Raw genomic sequence first — 14,999 nt, 5'->3', positions numbered from 1 at the left:
GCTGTCTGTATCCTTGTTTATGCTCGAGGAAAAGCTAATCCAGGCATCTTTCTTTGCTTTTCGTCTTATTTGGCGGAACTGAGCTTTCAGTCTTTTGAAGTTAATTAGATTGGTAGTTGTGGGAAATTTACGAAATAAATTCCAAGCTCTATTTTTGTACTGTTTGGCGTGTGTGCAATCTTGATTCCACCAGTAATTACTATGTTTCCGTTTCCCCGGGAAAGATTTTGGTATTGCAGAGGTAGCAGCTTGTAATATTTGATTAGTTACATGTTCTGTGACATTGTCTATGGGTTGAGATTGGATTATTTTATTGTCTAACTGCACATGAGTTGCATATTCATATCAGTGTGCCCTATGAAATTTCCAAGTGGAGCGACATAGTGAAGGAGAGTTTACCCGTGTTTGCAGCTTGCAGAGAATCAGAAGGTGATCACTGTTTAGTGGATTTTCAAGAACCAACCACTCCATAATACTATATATGGAAGGAGAAGAGATTGACAGGTCTATTGCACTCATGGATCCTCTCAAAAATGAATATAGGTAGGTTCACCAGTGTTCAAAAGGGTAAGTTGATAAGAGTCCAGAAGGGATTCTATTAATCGTAGAATCCCAGAAGGGATTCTACTTTAATGCTCATCATCCCTACATCGGATGATGAGCATTAAAATCTCCAAGTAAGCAGAAAGGAGATGATAGCTGTTCTATTAGATGTTCTAGGTCATCTGAAGAAAATGAGAAATTAGGAGGAATATATATATAGATGCTATTGTAAGAGTGATGCCAATTTCAATGCACACTGCCACTACTTCAAAAGGAGTCTGAAGAGCAATATGTTTGGAGGGTACGTTGTTTCTTATAAGAACCGGCCCTCCTCCAGGGGCTGGAGAGTCGATATTTCTATCTCTTCTAAAGATAGAGTAATCTTTTATAGTAGGACACACTTGTGAATTTAAATAAGGGATGTGTTACATCCATCTCATCAGTCGCATGAAGTTCTAATATGGCATCTTCTGGGTCGTTGTGCTGGTCAATATCCATTCTGGTTGAATTTGGTGGTTTCTGTCACTTTTTGTTTTGCTGTTGGGTTTACATTAGCTGGAATGGTAATTGTGGTATTACTAGCTTGTTCAGTTTTTTGTTGCGAAGGACACTGTTTGGGGGCAGAGAGCATGGAGCGTGCCCAATTAGTGATAGACATATTTGGGGGAACGGCAACATCTGTTTGTGTACCTGGTGACTGAAATTGTTTAGCAGCTGTTGCATATGTACGTTTTGGATCTGTTTTTAGTATTTGCCTTCTCACCTCTGAATATGTCACTTTATTCTCAACTTTATATTTCTGGATTTTTTTTTCCTTGCTTCCAAAGTTTGCAACTTTTCGAAAAAGCTGGGTGATCACCCTTACAGTTTGGGCATACAGAAGTCGTAGCAGTGCATTCAGTTTGATTGTGCTCCTTCGATCCACAAATTGGACATACTGACTCACCTCAACATGCAGTTTGGGAGTGTCCGTATTTTTGGCACGTAACACCTGATTGGGTTTGGGATGTAAGGACGGACACGGCAATGGAGATAGCCTGCTTTAACAGATGATGGTAGGATGGGAGCGCTGAAAGTAAGAATTATGCTCCTAGTGGGAACAAGAACACCATCTTTCCAAGTCATAATTCTCCTTGTTGTATGACTTTTTGTTTACTTAGCTCTTGAACTATCTCCTCCTCTGATACAGCTAACAAGTCCCATTCTGCGATTACTCCCTTCGAGGAGTTTAAAGTGGCGTGGGGAGTAACTTTTATTGGTTGTCTGCCAAAAGTAGTCATGTTTAATAATTTTTCGGAATGCTGGGATTTCATGGTCTCTACAAGAAGATGCCCAGACTGGAGCCGCTTTACTGTTTTTGGTGAACCTGCAGCAGACTCAATGCATTTTTGGACAAGGAATGGGGACAGTTTACTCAGAGGCAGCTCTGATAGAGAATGTAGTATGAGGAATGCTGGTATTTCCTCTTGTGGGGTTGTTTTCAACCTCTTTGGTTGAGAGTAGTCATTTTCGGTATCATTTTCTAGTCTTGAGCTTGATGGCTCTAAAGGTGGAAAAGAACTGTTTTCCATCTTTGCTCCTTCCCCGGGAGAGTGGATTTCTTCTCCCAGGTTACCGGCCCCGCCACGGGGAGGCAGGAGCAGTGCCGCTAGAGTGACCAAGTGGTATAAGGGTTAATGCTTTAGTTTAAAGAGAAAAAAAAGAAAGGTGGATTTCCTTCCTGTAACTTAGTTACAATTCGTAATACTGAGTTAACAAATAATTAATGGGAATGTAAGAAAACTTTTACAAATGAATATAACTGTAGCTTTGAAAAAACACTCTAGAAATCACTCAGGAAATCGCTTGATCACTATAGCGCTTGGCACCAGGGGCCACCACCCAAGTAAGGCTGTGGCAGTGCGAGCGATGAATCTGTTTAACAAGAATGCAATGTCATATTTCCGTGAAATCCTCAAAAGGAGGCAAAAGCAAGTATCATTGGATAGGTTCCTTGTTAAAGTCGCACAAAAAGAAAAAGTCAACAGATAGCAGTGATTCCATTAGTGACAGTGAAAGTCGTCCTACCCAATAATTAATAAATTTGATTGCTTTATGTATATTAAATTTAAATATTAAAAATATAAAAAGTTATGTATTTTGTGTTAATCAATTTTATATAAATATTTTAGAGTTTTTGAACGAATCATCTGGGTTTCCATTATTTCTTATGAGGAAATGCGCTTTGATATACGAGTGCTTTGGATTACAAGCACGTTTCCGGAATGAATTATGCTCGCAAACCAAGGTACCACCGTATATGATATCAAAATTTTATTTTTTTGCATCCAGTTCCTTTGTGACCACATCTTAGTATCCAATCAAATTGGTCAGACAAAATTTCCACTTAACAAACCCGTGCTGTGTCTGAATTATTACTGAAGTCTTGTCTAGATGATCCTGCAATGCTTCTTTAACCATTATTTTCTCTGGAACAGAAGTTAAAATAACTGGTCTGTAATTATTGATGTCACCCTTTGATCCCCCTTTATGAACTGGAGATACATTTTCACATCTCCAGTCCGTGGGGACTTCCCCTGAGTCCAAGGATGCTCTCATAATTAAGGCTAAGGGTTTGCTTAGTTCCTTTGCTGCCTCCTTATTAGCATTTTAGCATTAGCATAGGATTTAAGAAAGCAAGCTTATGCAGCATCAGCCAAAAAAAAAAAAAAAAAAAAACCTCCTGTTTCACCCATCTATTCACTCCAAATGCTTGTCCAGCTCAGCCTTAAATTTATTTAAGCTATCAACTTCCAACAACAAGAGATGTGGAAGTTGACAGCCTAAATAAATTTGTCTTTAGCCAGCAGTTGATTGCAATTCCAGCAATCAACTGCTGGCCAAAGACAAATTTCCACACATCAATTCTACAACTGTCTTTCCTCAGTTTGAACCTATGCCACCTCAGGTCCTTAATCTGAGCAAGAGGAAGAATCCCATCAGCACTGAACTTGCTCAACCTGTTCAAAGCCTTATACACCTTAATCAGATATAACTGGATAGATCCCATCCACCCCAGGTGCCTTTCTTATTTTTAACTTCAATAGTTTCTCCTCCACTTTGCTCTCAGTTATTACAAAATCAGTTAACACCCTGTTAAATGATTGATATGTGTGAATGTAGAGGCAAAATACTCATTTAGTTTGGCAGCTATCTGAGAATGATCAACTACAGTAAAACCATTGATATCAATGGACCAATCTGATTCATCCCCTTCCTTTTAGAGTTTATATAAGTAAAGAAATCTTTGCTGTTTTTCTTTGCATCCTTTGCCAAAGATTTCTCACACTGCCTTAGCATCCCTAATCTCCTTTGTGACTTGATTAAAGACTAGCTTTCATCTATTATGTACTTCTGTGTCGACTGATAATTTATATGAATCCCAAAAATTTTTCTCTGGCACCTATTTGGGCCTAAACTTAGAACAGTATTTTTTAGTTGAAACAAAAAACCTAGTAGCTTCCAAGATTACTTCCTTGAATGCTTCCCATTTAGAATTTTCTTTTGGTAACATCATCAGTTGGTCCCACTATATAGAATTTATAAAATCACAGAGACCACTGTGATTTTTTTAAAATTCTATACAGTTCTATACAAATTCTATACATATGGATGTGCATGGAGTCTCAAACAAAGTAGTTCAGATCATAGAGACTAACCTCTTTATAGGTAGGTATCTCAGCCAGTGAATTTAAATGTATTAAATGGAGTTCTGGGAGATAAGTGTTAGTAATACCTGGGAGATAACAAATCCATGTTATACTGTGTTAAATGTGATTTTATTGTTTTATGAGGTTATATTTTATAGCATACCTAGAAAGAGGAGCTTAAGCTCAGGTATTTCATTATGTATAAGTGATATGTTGAAAAATGAAATGAGTCTTTGTATTAGCCATTTCACTAATCAGAGAATGCACTTACAAGGGGGGGGGGGTATCAAAAAGTTTGTACCCTGACCTAGATAAAATGTCAGTAGGAAGATGCAGTTTTTAACATAAGTTGTCTACATATTCAATAACTAACATGTGAAATTTCATTCCTGTAGGTGATCGTACACCAGAGGTGGAGCCCGGAATCTGAGGAAGGAAGCTAGGGTTGACAACGCGGAGTATCGAGCAGTGATCAAGTTCCTGCATTTGCAGGGCAAGAAAGCTCAGGAAATTGAAGAAAAAATGAAAGCTGTGTATGCACAGAATTGTCCATCCTATGACACTGCAAAAAAGTGTAAAAGGGAGTTTCAGAGCAGTCATCATACAAGTGTATTTGAAGAGTTAAGAGAAGGAAGGCCATCAACATCCACAGACAGTGAGATGGTTATAAAGGTTGAGAAGCAGGTGCTGAGTCACAGACGTGTGACAGTTCATTTCATTGCAGTGGAAATTAGTTATGGGTCTGCCCATATGGTAATTTTACATGACCATCTGCACATGTCTAAGGTCTCCGCATGATGGGTTCCAAGATTGCTGATGTCTTTGCAGAAGCAATGTCAAATGCAATGTTCTCACCACTGTTGAATTTGCGTAATATGGATATCGAGAACTTTTTTTATTTATTGGTGACAAATGACAAATGCTGGGTGTACCAGTATGATTCCAAGACTAAAGACATGTCAAAGCAGTGGAAGCACACCTCCTCCTCCCCACCTCCCAAAAAGGCAACGACCATTCCATATGCAAAGGTGATGTTGTCCGTGTTTTGGGATAGAAAAGGGGTTATCCTGAAAGATTACCTACCTCATCATTCCACACTTACCGGAGAATACTACAGAAATCTTTTGAAAAAGTTACGCAATGCTTTGGAGGTGAAAAGGCATGGAATGTTAACTAAAGGTGTCTGTCTTCTGTCACACAATACACCAGCTCACACAGAAGTTGCCACCACAAACTTTGTTGCCCAGTGCAGTTTCGAACTACTGCAGCACCCACCCTATTCTCCTGACCTAGCACCATCAGACTTCTTGTTTCGAGAAATGATGAAACCATTGCATGGACACTGCTTTGATTCATCTCAGGAAGTCATCATGAGGTGAATCGTGGTTTCAGGAAAAAAGTGGGAACTTCTATGATCAAGGCATTAAACAACTGATCCATAGATGGGAGAAATGTTACTATACATGGAGAGTACATAGAAAAGGATTAAAGTTCCTGTGAAGTTTCACCTTTCTAGGGCTATTATTTCTAGGTAAGCATACAAACTTTTTGATAAAGCAACACCACGCAGTGCACATCTGTACTGTATGCCATTCGCAGTCACAGCTAGCAGCCTGGAACTTTGGTTCTCTAGCAGCCTAATACTTAGAACTCTGGTCCTCTCTATCAAATAACGTATATTCATTATGGTCATTGGGGTCCTTCTACCAATATACACAGTATCTCTAGTCCGTAATCCATATTAGTATATTTTAATGTTCCTCTCCAAATGCCCATAAATGCAATATATATATATACAGTAAAATCTCGTTAATACAAACTCGGTTTATACAAAGTACTCATTATATGAAGTACATACCATTCTCTTGCAAAAGGATAGGCTTTTCCATGTAAATATATTTGTTTATTACAAAATTCGGTTAATACGTATTACAAAGTTTGTTTTCACCCCGTGAGAAATAAATATTGTTATTTTGTATGTTTAATACAAATCTTAGCAAAGCTTTCTGATTATTGCCCCTATTATTGCCTCTGGCCACCCAGTTCCCTACTTCCCAAAGGATGGCACTGACTTGTTAGAAATAATTTGTGTAAACAAACCCAGTTTATTGTAGCTACAACATAAGTACATTCTGAAAAACATCATGTTAAATTAAATGTCCATTTCCACTTGCAGTCTGCCAAACCCCATGTACTTTTTCTGACAGAATCTCAGTTATCGGTTGATTCAACTACTGTTCATCTCAGATGCCCAAATTATTCGCTGTATGATTCCTTTCGCCTCAAAGGTGGTACTTGTGCATATGTCCGTTCTGATATTCCCTGTCAGAGACTTGGCAATTTGGAATCTCCTCTCTTTGATCTTCTCTGGCTTAAAATCTCTCTACCTCATTGTGTCAAATTCATCTGTTGTCTCTACCATTCTCCCAACTCCACTAATCACTTGGAGCTCTTTGACTTCCTCTCGTTGCAACTTGACTTTCTCCAGTCCAACTTTCCTAACAGTGAGGTAATTTTCCTTGGTGATTTTAATGTTCACAACTCCAGCTGGCTTCCGTTTTCTAGTCACACCGACCCAGCAGGTCGAGATGCTGAGGCTTTTGCAATTACTAATGACCTAGCACAGATTGTTCATTTACCTACAAGAATACCGGACAATCCGAATCATACAGCCAATTCGCTTGATCTTTTTCTCACAAACAACCCTTCTAAGTACACGGTCGAAGTGAGAGGTCCTTTAGGCACTTCAGATCACAACTTGGTGATTGTCTCTTCTCCAATGGAACCTTTATCTCATGGCTATTCCCAACCTCGTGTTGTTTGGCATTACAAGAATGCAAAATGGGATGACCTGCGAGACTTCTTTTCTTCTTTTCCTTGGTCAGATTACTGTTTGAAAACTCCTGATGTCAACGTTTGCTCAGATCGTGTCAGTGAAATTATTCTTGCAGGAATGGAATCCTTTATCCCACACTCCACTTTAAAATCTCGTCCTTTATCTAAACCTTGGTTTTCCAATAAATGTGCTAAGGCTGTTCAAGAGAAGAATGTTGCATATCGTAATTGGCTTGTTTCTAATTCTTCAGTTTCATTTTCTGCCTACACCAAAGCTCGCAACAATTGTAAAGCAGTTATTAATCAGTCCAAACTAGAGTTTGAACAGGCTAAGAGTAGAAAACTTGCTTCTTGCCCTAATGGTAGCCGAGCATTCTGGTCTCTTGCCAAAGCTATTGGCCGCAACTTTTGCCCATCTCTGCTTCCACCTCTGTCCAAACCAGATGGTTCTGTTGTCACTTCAGCCAAGGATAAAGCTGACCTGCTAGCATCCCATTTTTCTTCCAGCTCATGTATTAATGAACTTGGTAAAACACCTCCCACCATTCCCAACACGGTCCATTCAATGCCTCCTGTGGTCTTCCGTCAAAAGGATATCAGAAGGATTTTGATGAATCTTGATGCTAAGAAAGCTCCAGGTCCTGATGGTATTTCTCCACTTGTTCTCAAAATCTGTGCTCCTGAACTTACTCCTATTCTTTGCCGCCTTTTTTCACTTTCTTATTCCAAAGGTGTTTTTCCTTCTGCTTGGAAATTTGCTCATATCCAGCCAGTTCCTAAAAAGGGTGACAAATCCCTCCCATCCAATTATCGTCCCATTGCAATTACTTCTACTCTTTCTAAAGTAATGGAGAAATCAATTAACCGCCAACTCTTAAACTACCTAGAAACCTTCCGTCTGATCAACGATCGCCAGTATGGATTCCGTCGGTGTCGATCCACTGGTGATATTCTGGCTTATGTTACCCATTTATGGACTACTTCAATAGAAAGGTTCGGTGAAACACAAGCAGTTGCTCTTGACATCTCAAAGGCTTTCGATCGTGTTTGGCATAAAGGTCTTCTAAACAAGCTTCCATCTTATGGTTTGCCAACTGTTTTTAGTAATTGGTTATCCAGTTTTCTCTCTGATCGCTCACTGAGGGTGATGGTAGATGGCTCTCTGTCTTCTAACTTCTCCACTAATGCCGGTGTCCCCCAAGGTTCAGTTCTTTCCCCCACTCTTTTCCTCTTGTATATCAATGACCTTCTTCCATTGACTGGAAATCCTATCCATAGTTTTGCCGATGATAGCACATTGCATTCAACTTTCCATTTTGAGAAACCTTGCCCTGCTCAATCAGCTTCAACTTCTCGAAAATCTGCTACCAATTCCTTAAATGCCGATCTTCAGGTAATTCTCCAGTGGGGCAAAGACAACTTAGTTGATTTCAACCCTTCTAAAACTCAGTCTTGTCTTATATCTCGCAAAAAGGATTCTTCTGCTCCTATGCTTATCTTTAGTGACACTCCAATTTCTAGGCAAAAGGATATATCTCTTTTGGGGATTACCCTGACTTCTAATCTCTCTTGGCACAAGCACATTACAAATATTGCTTCCTCTGCATCTAAAAAACTTGGTTTTCTCTTTCGCTCTCAGCGTTACTTTTCTTCCAAACAGCTGCTCACTCTGTATAAATCGCAAATCCGCCCTGCCATGGAATATTGTTCCCACATTTGGGGTGGTGCCCCCAAAACCTCTCTCAGGCTTCTTGATTCCATTCAGAAGAGGGCAGTTAGGTTAATTAATGATTCATCTCTAACGGAGTCTCTCCACTCGCTTTCTCACAGACGTACTGTTTCTGCTGCATGCCTCTTCTACAGATATTTCCATGGGCACTGTTCTTCTGAATTGGCTTCTATAATTCCCACTCTCTCTTTCAAAACAGTCCGAACACGTGCCGCCACCAGCCAACATCCATTTACTGTCCAACTTCAAACCCACAGAACCAACTTTTCATCTTCCTCATTTATTCATTCAACTGCCGTTTTCTGGAACAACCTTCCTTCATACGTATTTCCTGAAAATTACAATCTACAGAAGTTCAAGTCCAATGTCAACAAATATCTTCTTTCGTCTTCTCAACCTCCAACCCAAGCACGGTACTAAGTACTATAGGTTCTAATACCTCTCGTGTTTGGGGTTCACATAAAAAAAAAAAAAAAAAAAAAAAAAAATTAGCAAAAGAATAAAAACAGTTTTTCTAAGTTGTTTACATTCCTTTGCTCTCCACAGGATTAAGGTCAGTTGTTACATCAGTTCAAAGAATCTTTGCTACAGTATACAGTAATCTATTTTTTGTGCCATTTTATCTGAGCTGATGTCTTTTTCGGAACTTCTTTAAATTAATTTAAAGTTTGTTTATATTAAATCTAGTAGTGTTATGGTTACAAAACGTAAACTGAAAGAATTGAGCATGGAAATTAAACTGAAAATTATACAAGAGGCTGATAGGACTGAACTTAGCAAAACGGACATTGCAAAGGAATACAATATCCCTTTATCTATAATACTGAAAAACCAAAAGAAACTTGAAGAACTGCATGACACTGGAGCAGCGATTTAAAAAAAAAAAAAAAAACAGGAAACAAACTCCTGGTTCAAAACACGAGGAGCTTGTAACAAAATGTTTCGAGCAGTACCAACAAATGCTTGCATCCAATTTTGCAAGAAAAGAAAAATTATCTGGCTCAATAACATGGAATTAGCATTTTCAAATGCAGCATTGACTCGCTCAAAAGATTTAAAGGCAGGAATAACTTGGTTTCGTTATTTGTTTGTGGAGAGTCTGGATTAGGTAACAAGGAAAAGGCTACAGACTGGTTGTGTTCTGTACGGTCCATTCTTAAAAAATATATGATAATATTTTTAATCTTGATGAGACAGGTTTATATTATAATTTGCTGCTAAATAAAACATTTGCTGTTCAAGGAGAGTCTTGTCATGGTGAAAAATTTATTAAACAAAGACTCGCTGTTCTGTTATGCTGCAATTCATATGGCAGTACAAAACTACATCCACTTATGATTGGTAAGTTTTCCAAGCCAAGATATTTTAAAGAAGTCAACCAACTTCCCTGTGATCATGGGGCCAATAGACTTGCTTGGCTTAAGGTCAGAATTATTTTTCAGTCTTGGTTATCAAAAGTGGACAGAAGAATGGCTTCAGAAAAAAAAAAGGAACATTTTGATGATTCTAGATTGTTGTACAGCACATTCTGCCAAGACACTTAAGTTGACAAATATACGACTGTTGTTTTTAACCTCCCATTTCCATCCGTAGCTGAGTGGTTAGGAGTTAGAGTGCAGTAGCACACGCTCTTTGAGTAGACCAGGGATCACGCCCCTGACTGCTAAATACGGTTGATCTGCCGACCCGCACTGGACCAGTGTGGCACATTATGGTCCATTTCCTTAAAGATGAATTGTTAAGGAGGCTTCCATCCTGCAGTGTGTGATAATGGCAGCAGTTTACCTTTTTTTTTTTTTTTTTTTTAACCACCAGTTTTATGCAGCCACTGGATCAAGGCATTATTTATAACCACAGGGGAGCATATAGAGCCTGCCTGATAAGGTACTTGATCTTCAACATAGGAGGGAACAGTTTGAAACTAAATTGGAATGTCTTGGATGTTATCCGTAATCTTGTTATTGCTTGGGACAGTATTGCATCAAGTGTAATAATCAACTGCTTCAAAAAGAGTGGCTTTGGAAAGAATATCATCGAAAAATATAGTCCAGCAGATGAAGATGATAGCAACATTGAGGAATGGGGGAATTTGAAGGAACTATGGATTTCTTTGGCAAATTTTAAGAGTTTGTGAAGGTACATGTAGTTTCTACCACAGCAACACAACACCAGAAGAGCTGCTAAGCAGCAAGCAAGATGATAATGTTTTTGTTACCAACAACAGCAAAAGTGAAGTAGTGCGTGTACACACACACACACACACACACACACACACACACACACACACACACACACACTAAAGGAGATGCCCAAAATGCATTGAGCATAATAGAGAATGTGTTGGCCTGCAGTAACGTTGATAAAGAAACAGCTGTTGTATTTTATAATGTCTGTGCCGTAGTTAAAAATGCATACAGGACAAAACTGAGATAACATTGGATTCTTTCTTTAAATTTGATTAATTTATCAAAAAGTTAATGGATCGTATGTCTCCTTTTATATTAGGATTAATTCTTTTACTGTGATACTAAAAAATTGTATATATCAAAATATATACTGTACAATATTTTCATTTCTCTTAATTGCTTTTCCCTTAGTTTATCTTACAAATAAAATAAAATCTTTTAAAAGTGTGTTAATCCTACTGTATTGTTAGACAAGGCTTTTGTTTTTATTTTATTAATTTAAATTAATTATTTTTTTTTGGCTAAGGTAAAGAAAGCCAACAGGGAACCACAGGAAACTTATACCGGTCAAAAGTGTATCCCAGTACCACAGCTTCTCCCTGCATTCTTGATAAACAGATGATGTGTGTTATTGGTAGTGGCAGTAGAAGTCGATAATGATGTATTGATTAGTTTTTTTTCTTATTATTAAAAGCAGATTATCGGAGTTAATGAAATTTACTTATGGGTATACACCCTCAGACTGTCTCAGTCTTTAGGTGTTTATCCCCCCCTACCTTCTGTTTTAACCCAATACGAAAACTACTTCTACAGATGATACGTGTATTGGTAGTTGCAATAGAAATCGTTTTCCTATGGGGTTAAAACAGCGGGAAGGGGGGGAGGATAAACACCCTAAGACTGAGGCAGTCTGGAGGGTGTACCCATAACTAAATTTCAGCCACAAATGGCTGCCTCCGTAGCCAGGTGGATAGGAGCAGCAGTGCGTAGCACACACTTCTTGATTAGACCGGGGTTCGAGCCCATACCCACCAAATACGGAGGATGCGGAAAGGTCAGGGAATGACCACCGCATATCCCCGGAGCAATATGGCCTTAGTTGCTAATGCTCCTAAAAACCAAATAACAACAACAGCCACAAAGGCTTTACCACTCACATGATGTCCAATAATCTGCTTTTAATAATGAGAAAAAAACTACTCAAAACATCATTATCGACTTCTACTGCCATTACCGATAACATGCACCATCTGTTTACCAAGAATGGAGGGAGAAACTGCGGTACTGAGAAAATGCATTTGAATGCTAAAAGTTTCCCATGGTTCTTGTGTTGGCTTTCTTTACCTTCACCATTTTTTTAAATTTATTTTTGATATTATTATTATTCTTAGATATATAGTATGTGCCAAAAAAAAAATAAAAATAAAAATAATAATAAAGGTAAATTTTTGACACTTTTGGGGGACCTCTTTACTACAAACCTCATTATTACAAAACGTGATAAATTTAGGTCCCTTGAACTTTGTATTAACGATATTCTACTGTATATCATATTCTCCATCTTTGAATAATACTTTTATCAACTGCAGTTGAAAGCATAAATCAACTATGTATCATATTCAAACTCTCCAACTCACAATTATGCTTTCATTAATTATATGATATATAATTAAACTACAGTCACAGTAAATCCAGATTACAGAATAAAAGAACATCATAAATTTAAAAAAATCTTAACCTACCCTAAAAACTTTGCACCGGCAGGCCCAACTTCCAATATTCGAGAGGCACAAGCTTCTCCTTCCATAAGAGGTGGTGGATGAGCTAATTTTTCTTTCCTCAAATAGCGACAGGTAATGCGCATTGGCATCGGTGCTTTCCGAGGTGGAATAATTACTCTTACTCCAGAGTGTCGGCATCCCCTCATTGCTCCTCCACGAGCATCAACCATAAAACTTACAAGGAATCTAAAAAGGTAGATGTTAACAAAAGATATTATCAAACTTTTTTTTTCCTTTCTCAGTATTTCATGTATATATATGCAGAAGAGATGTTATAATTACCTTAAACCCACAACAGAGTTGGCAATTAAAGAGAATGTCAATCAGCTAGAATATGCTGTATGACATTCCACAAGTAATAATTTAACTTTTAAAAATAAAATTTATATATTTAAAATAAATTATATTGCAGAATTATATTTTTATTGTGGAAATGGTTGTAGAATTTATGTTTTGTTGTTGTAAGAAAATACATAAATACTCATTAAAAAGTTTCAATAAAACTTATCTAATTACCACTGCTGTCTATACTTTTGTAATGAAAATGGACTTAAATTTCAGGAAGCATTCTGGAAACTTTTTTTTTTTTTTACAAAAAATCTCTGGATATAGCTAGTCCGTTTAACAGGTATGTGTACATACGAACCGAAATTGAGACATCTAAATCAGTATAACTTTTCCTTTTTCTTTACAAATACTATGATGGTATTCTGGAACTTCTCTCCTCACTTAATAACACAGGATATCCCTTAGTAAGAGATTTATAAACGCTCAGCAAATTTTGAATTTCTGCTGTTATTAATATAACAAGCAAATAATATAATTCATAATTTATATATTTAGTAAACTGAAAACAAAACACAAGCTCCTCGAAAAATTTTATGCACAAACTGATATCATTCTGTCTCTGTGCATCTCTGTTAAATTTTCCATTCATTCCATCAATCAGCATATGGCCAGCAAACATAAATCTAGTGGTTCAGTAACAATATATGGTATTCAAATATCCTATATGAAATAATTAAAAAATAAATAAATTTCTGGATTTTTATTAGTCAAATTTTAATGAAATTTGGTGTAACTCAGACATTTTTCACTTTATATAAAAGCCAAATAAAAAAAAATCAAAAAAAAAAATCACACATTTGGCCTTCATAAAAGTTTCAAATGGAGTCAAGTTGTACATGCAGATGCAGACAGCTGGACATGGCAAAGACAACAGGGACTTCATGCATATATGTGCAAACACACCTAAAAAGGCACCTGGGACCAATGGAATCAATTGATTATAATAAAAGTGGTGGCAAAAGAGGTTAAAAAAAAAAACCTTTATTAGTGAACATGAGCATCACTGGATTCAGGGGAGGTCTCTGTAGGAGACATGGAAATGTCTCTCCCATTCAAAAGAGGTTCAAACAGAAAGTAAGAAATTATAGATCTGTAAGCTTGATATCACATTTCCCTAGCAGAGGGAAATGTAATGGAGCCACTGGTTAATGAAGTTAGGTAGGACCATCCTAACAGTAATATGGCAACCAAAGCATGGATTTGTTAAAGGAAGATCAGACCTGACCAATCTAATTAGCTACTACAAGGAGTCACAAATGAGCTAGATGCAACAATAATTTTGATAAAATAAACTTAGATTTCAATAAATCTTTTTATATTGCTCCATCAAGTTTAATGTCTACATTTTGTGATGATAAAAAGGTGGGAAGGGTCGAAAATGACTAGCAATAAATCCAACAAAACCTGAATAAATTAGGCAGACGGACTGAAATATAGCAGTTCAGGTAACGTTTAAATCTCAACTGCTACATAAAGGACTTCTCTGGATTGCAGTGTCAGTGTATCACCAATACACAAAAGACAGTTCTAAGAGTGAAGTGCATACTTACAGATGGGAAATGAGGGAAGCAATGAAAATGTTGAAATATGAGAACAATAAGCAATGAAATATGAGAACATATATATAGAAATGCAATTCTAAATGAAGCGGAATTCAGTTAAGGGAAAAATCATATTAAACTAACCTAGACAGCTATTTTAACACAGTTACTCATGAGCTACATACAGGAAATGATTTTGACATTGTGTATTGTGATTTTAGCATTAGCAAGGGAACATGCTGCAAGAAAGCAAGCTTATATAGAATCAGCCAAAAAAAAAAAAAAAAAAAAAAAAACGCACACCCCCTTTCTCATTTCACTCATCCACTCACTCAAAATGTTTGTCG

The 14,999-nt window shown here is 37.4% G+C and overlaps 1 protein-coding gene across 2 annotated transcripts in view; it reads right to left on the bottom strand.

Annotated features, from left to right (window-relative positions):
• The window catches only part of LOC150081718 (uncharacterized), a 1,674,628-nt gene that overhangs the window by 694,807 nt on the left and 964,822 nt on the right, over nucleotides 1-14,999 (bottom strand). For both annotated transcript variants that reach the window (XM_090378825.1, XM_090378826.1), the window contains one exon: nucleotides 12,725-12,949. In XM_090378825.1, coding sequence (XP_090234951.1) covers nucleotides 12,725-12,949 — 225 coding nt within the window. The remainder of the gene's footprint in view (nucleotides 1-12,724; nucleotides 12,950-14,999) is intronic.

The sequence above is a fragment of the Mastigoproctus giganteus genome, chromosome 8 (genome assembly GCF_048544385.1).
Source record: "Mastigoproctus giganteus isolate SK-2022 chromosome 8, ASM4854438v1, whole genome shotgun sequence".
Taxonomy (NCBI): Eukaryota; Metazoa; Arthropoda; class Arachnida; order Uropygi; family Thelyphonidae; genus Mastigoproctus; species Mastigoproctus giganteus.
Note: the sequence above shows the minus strand (reverse complement) of the source record. Positions and strands in the feature narration are given on the sequence as shown.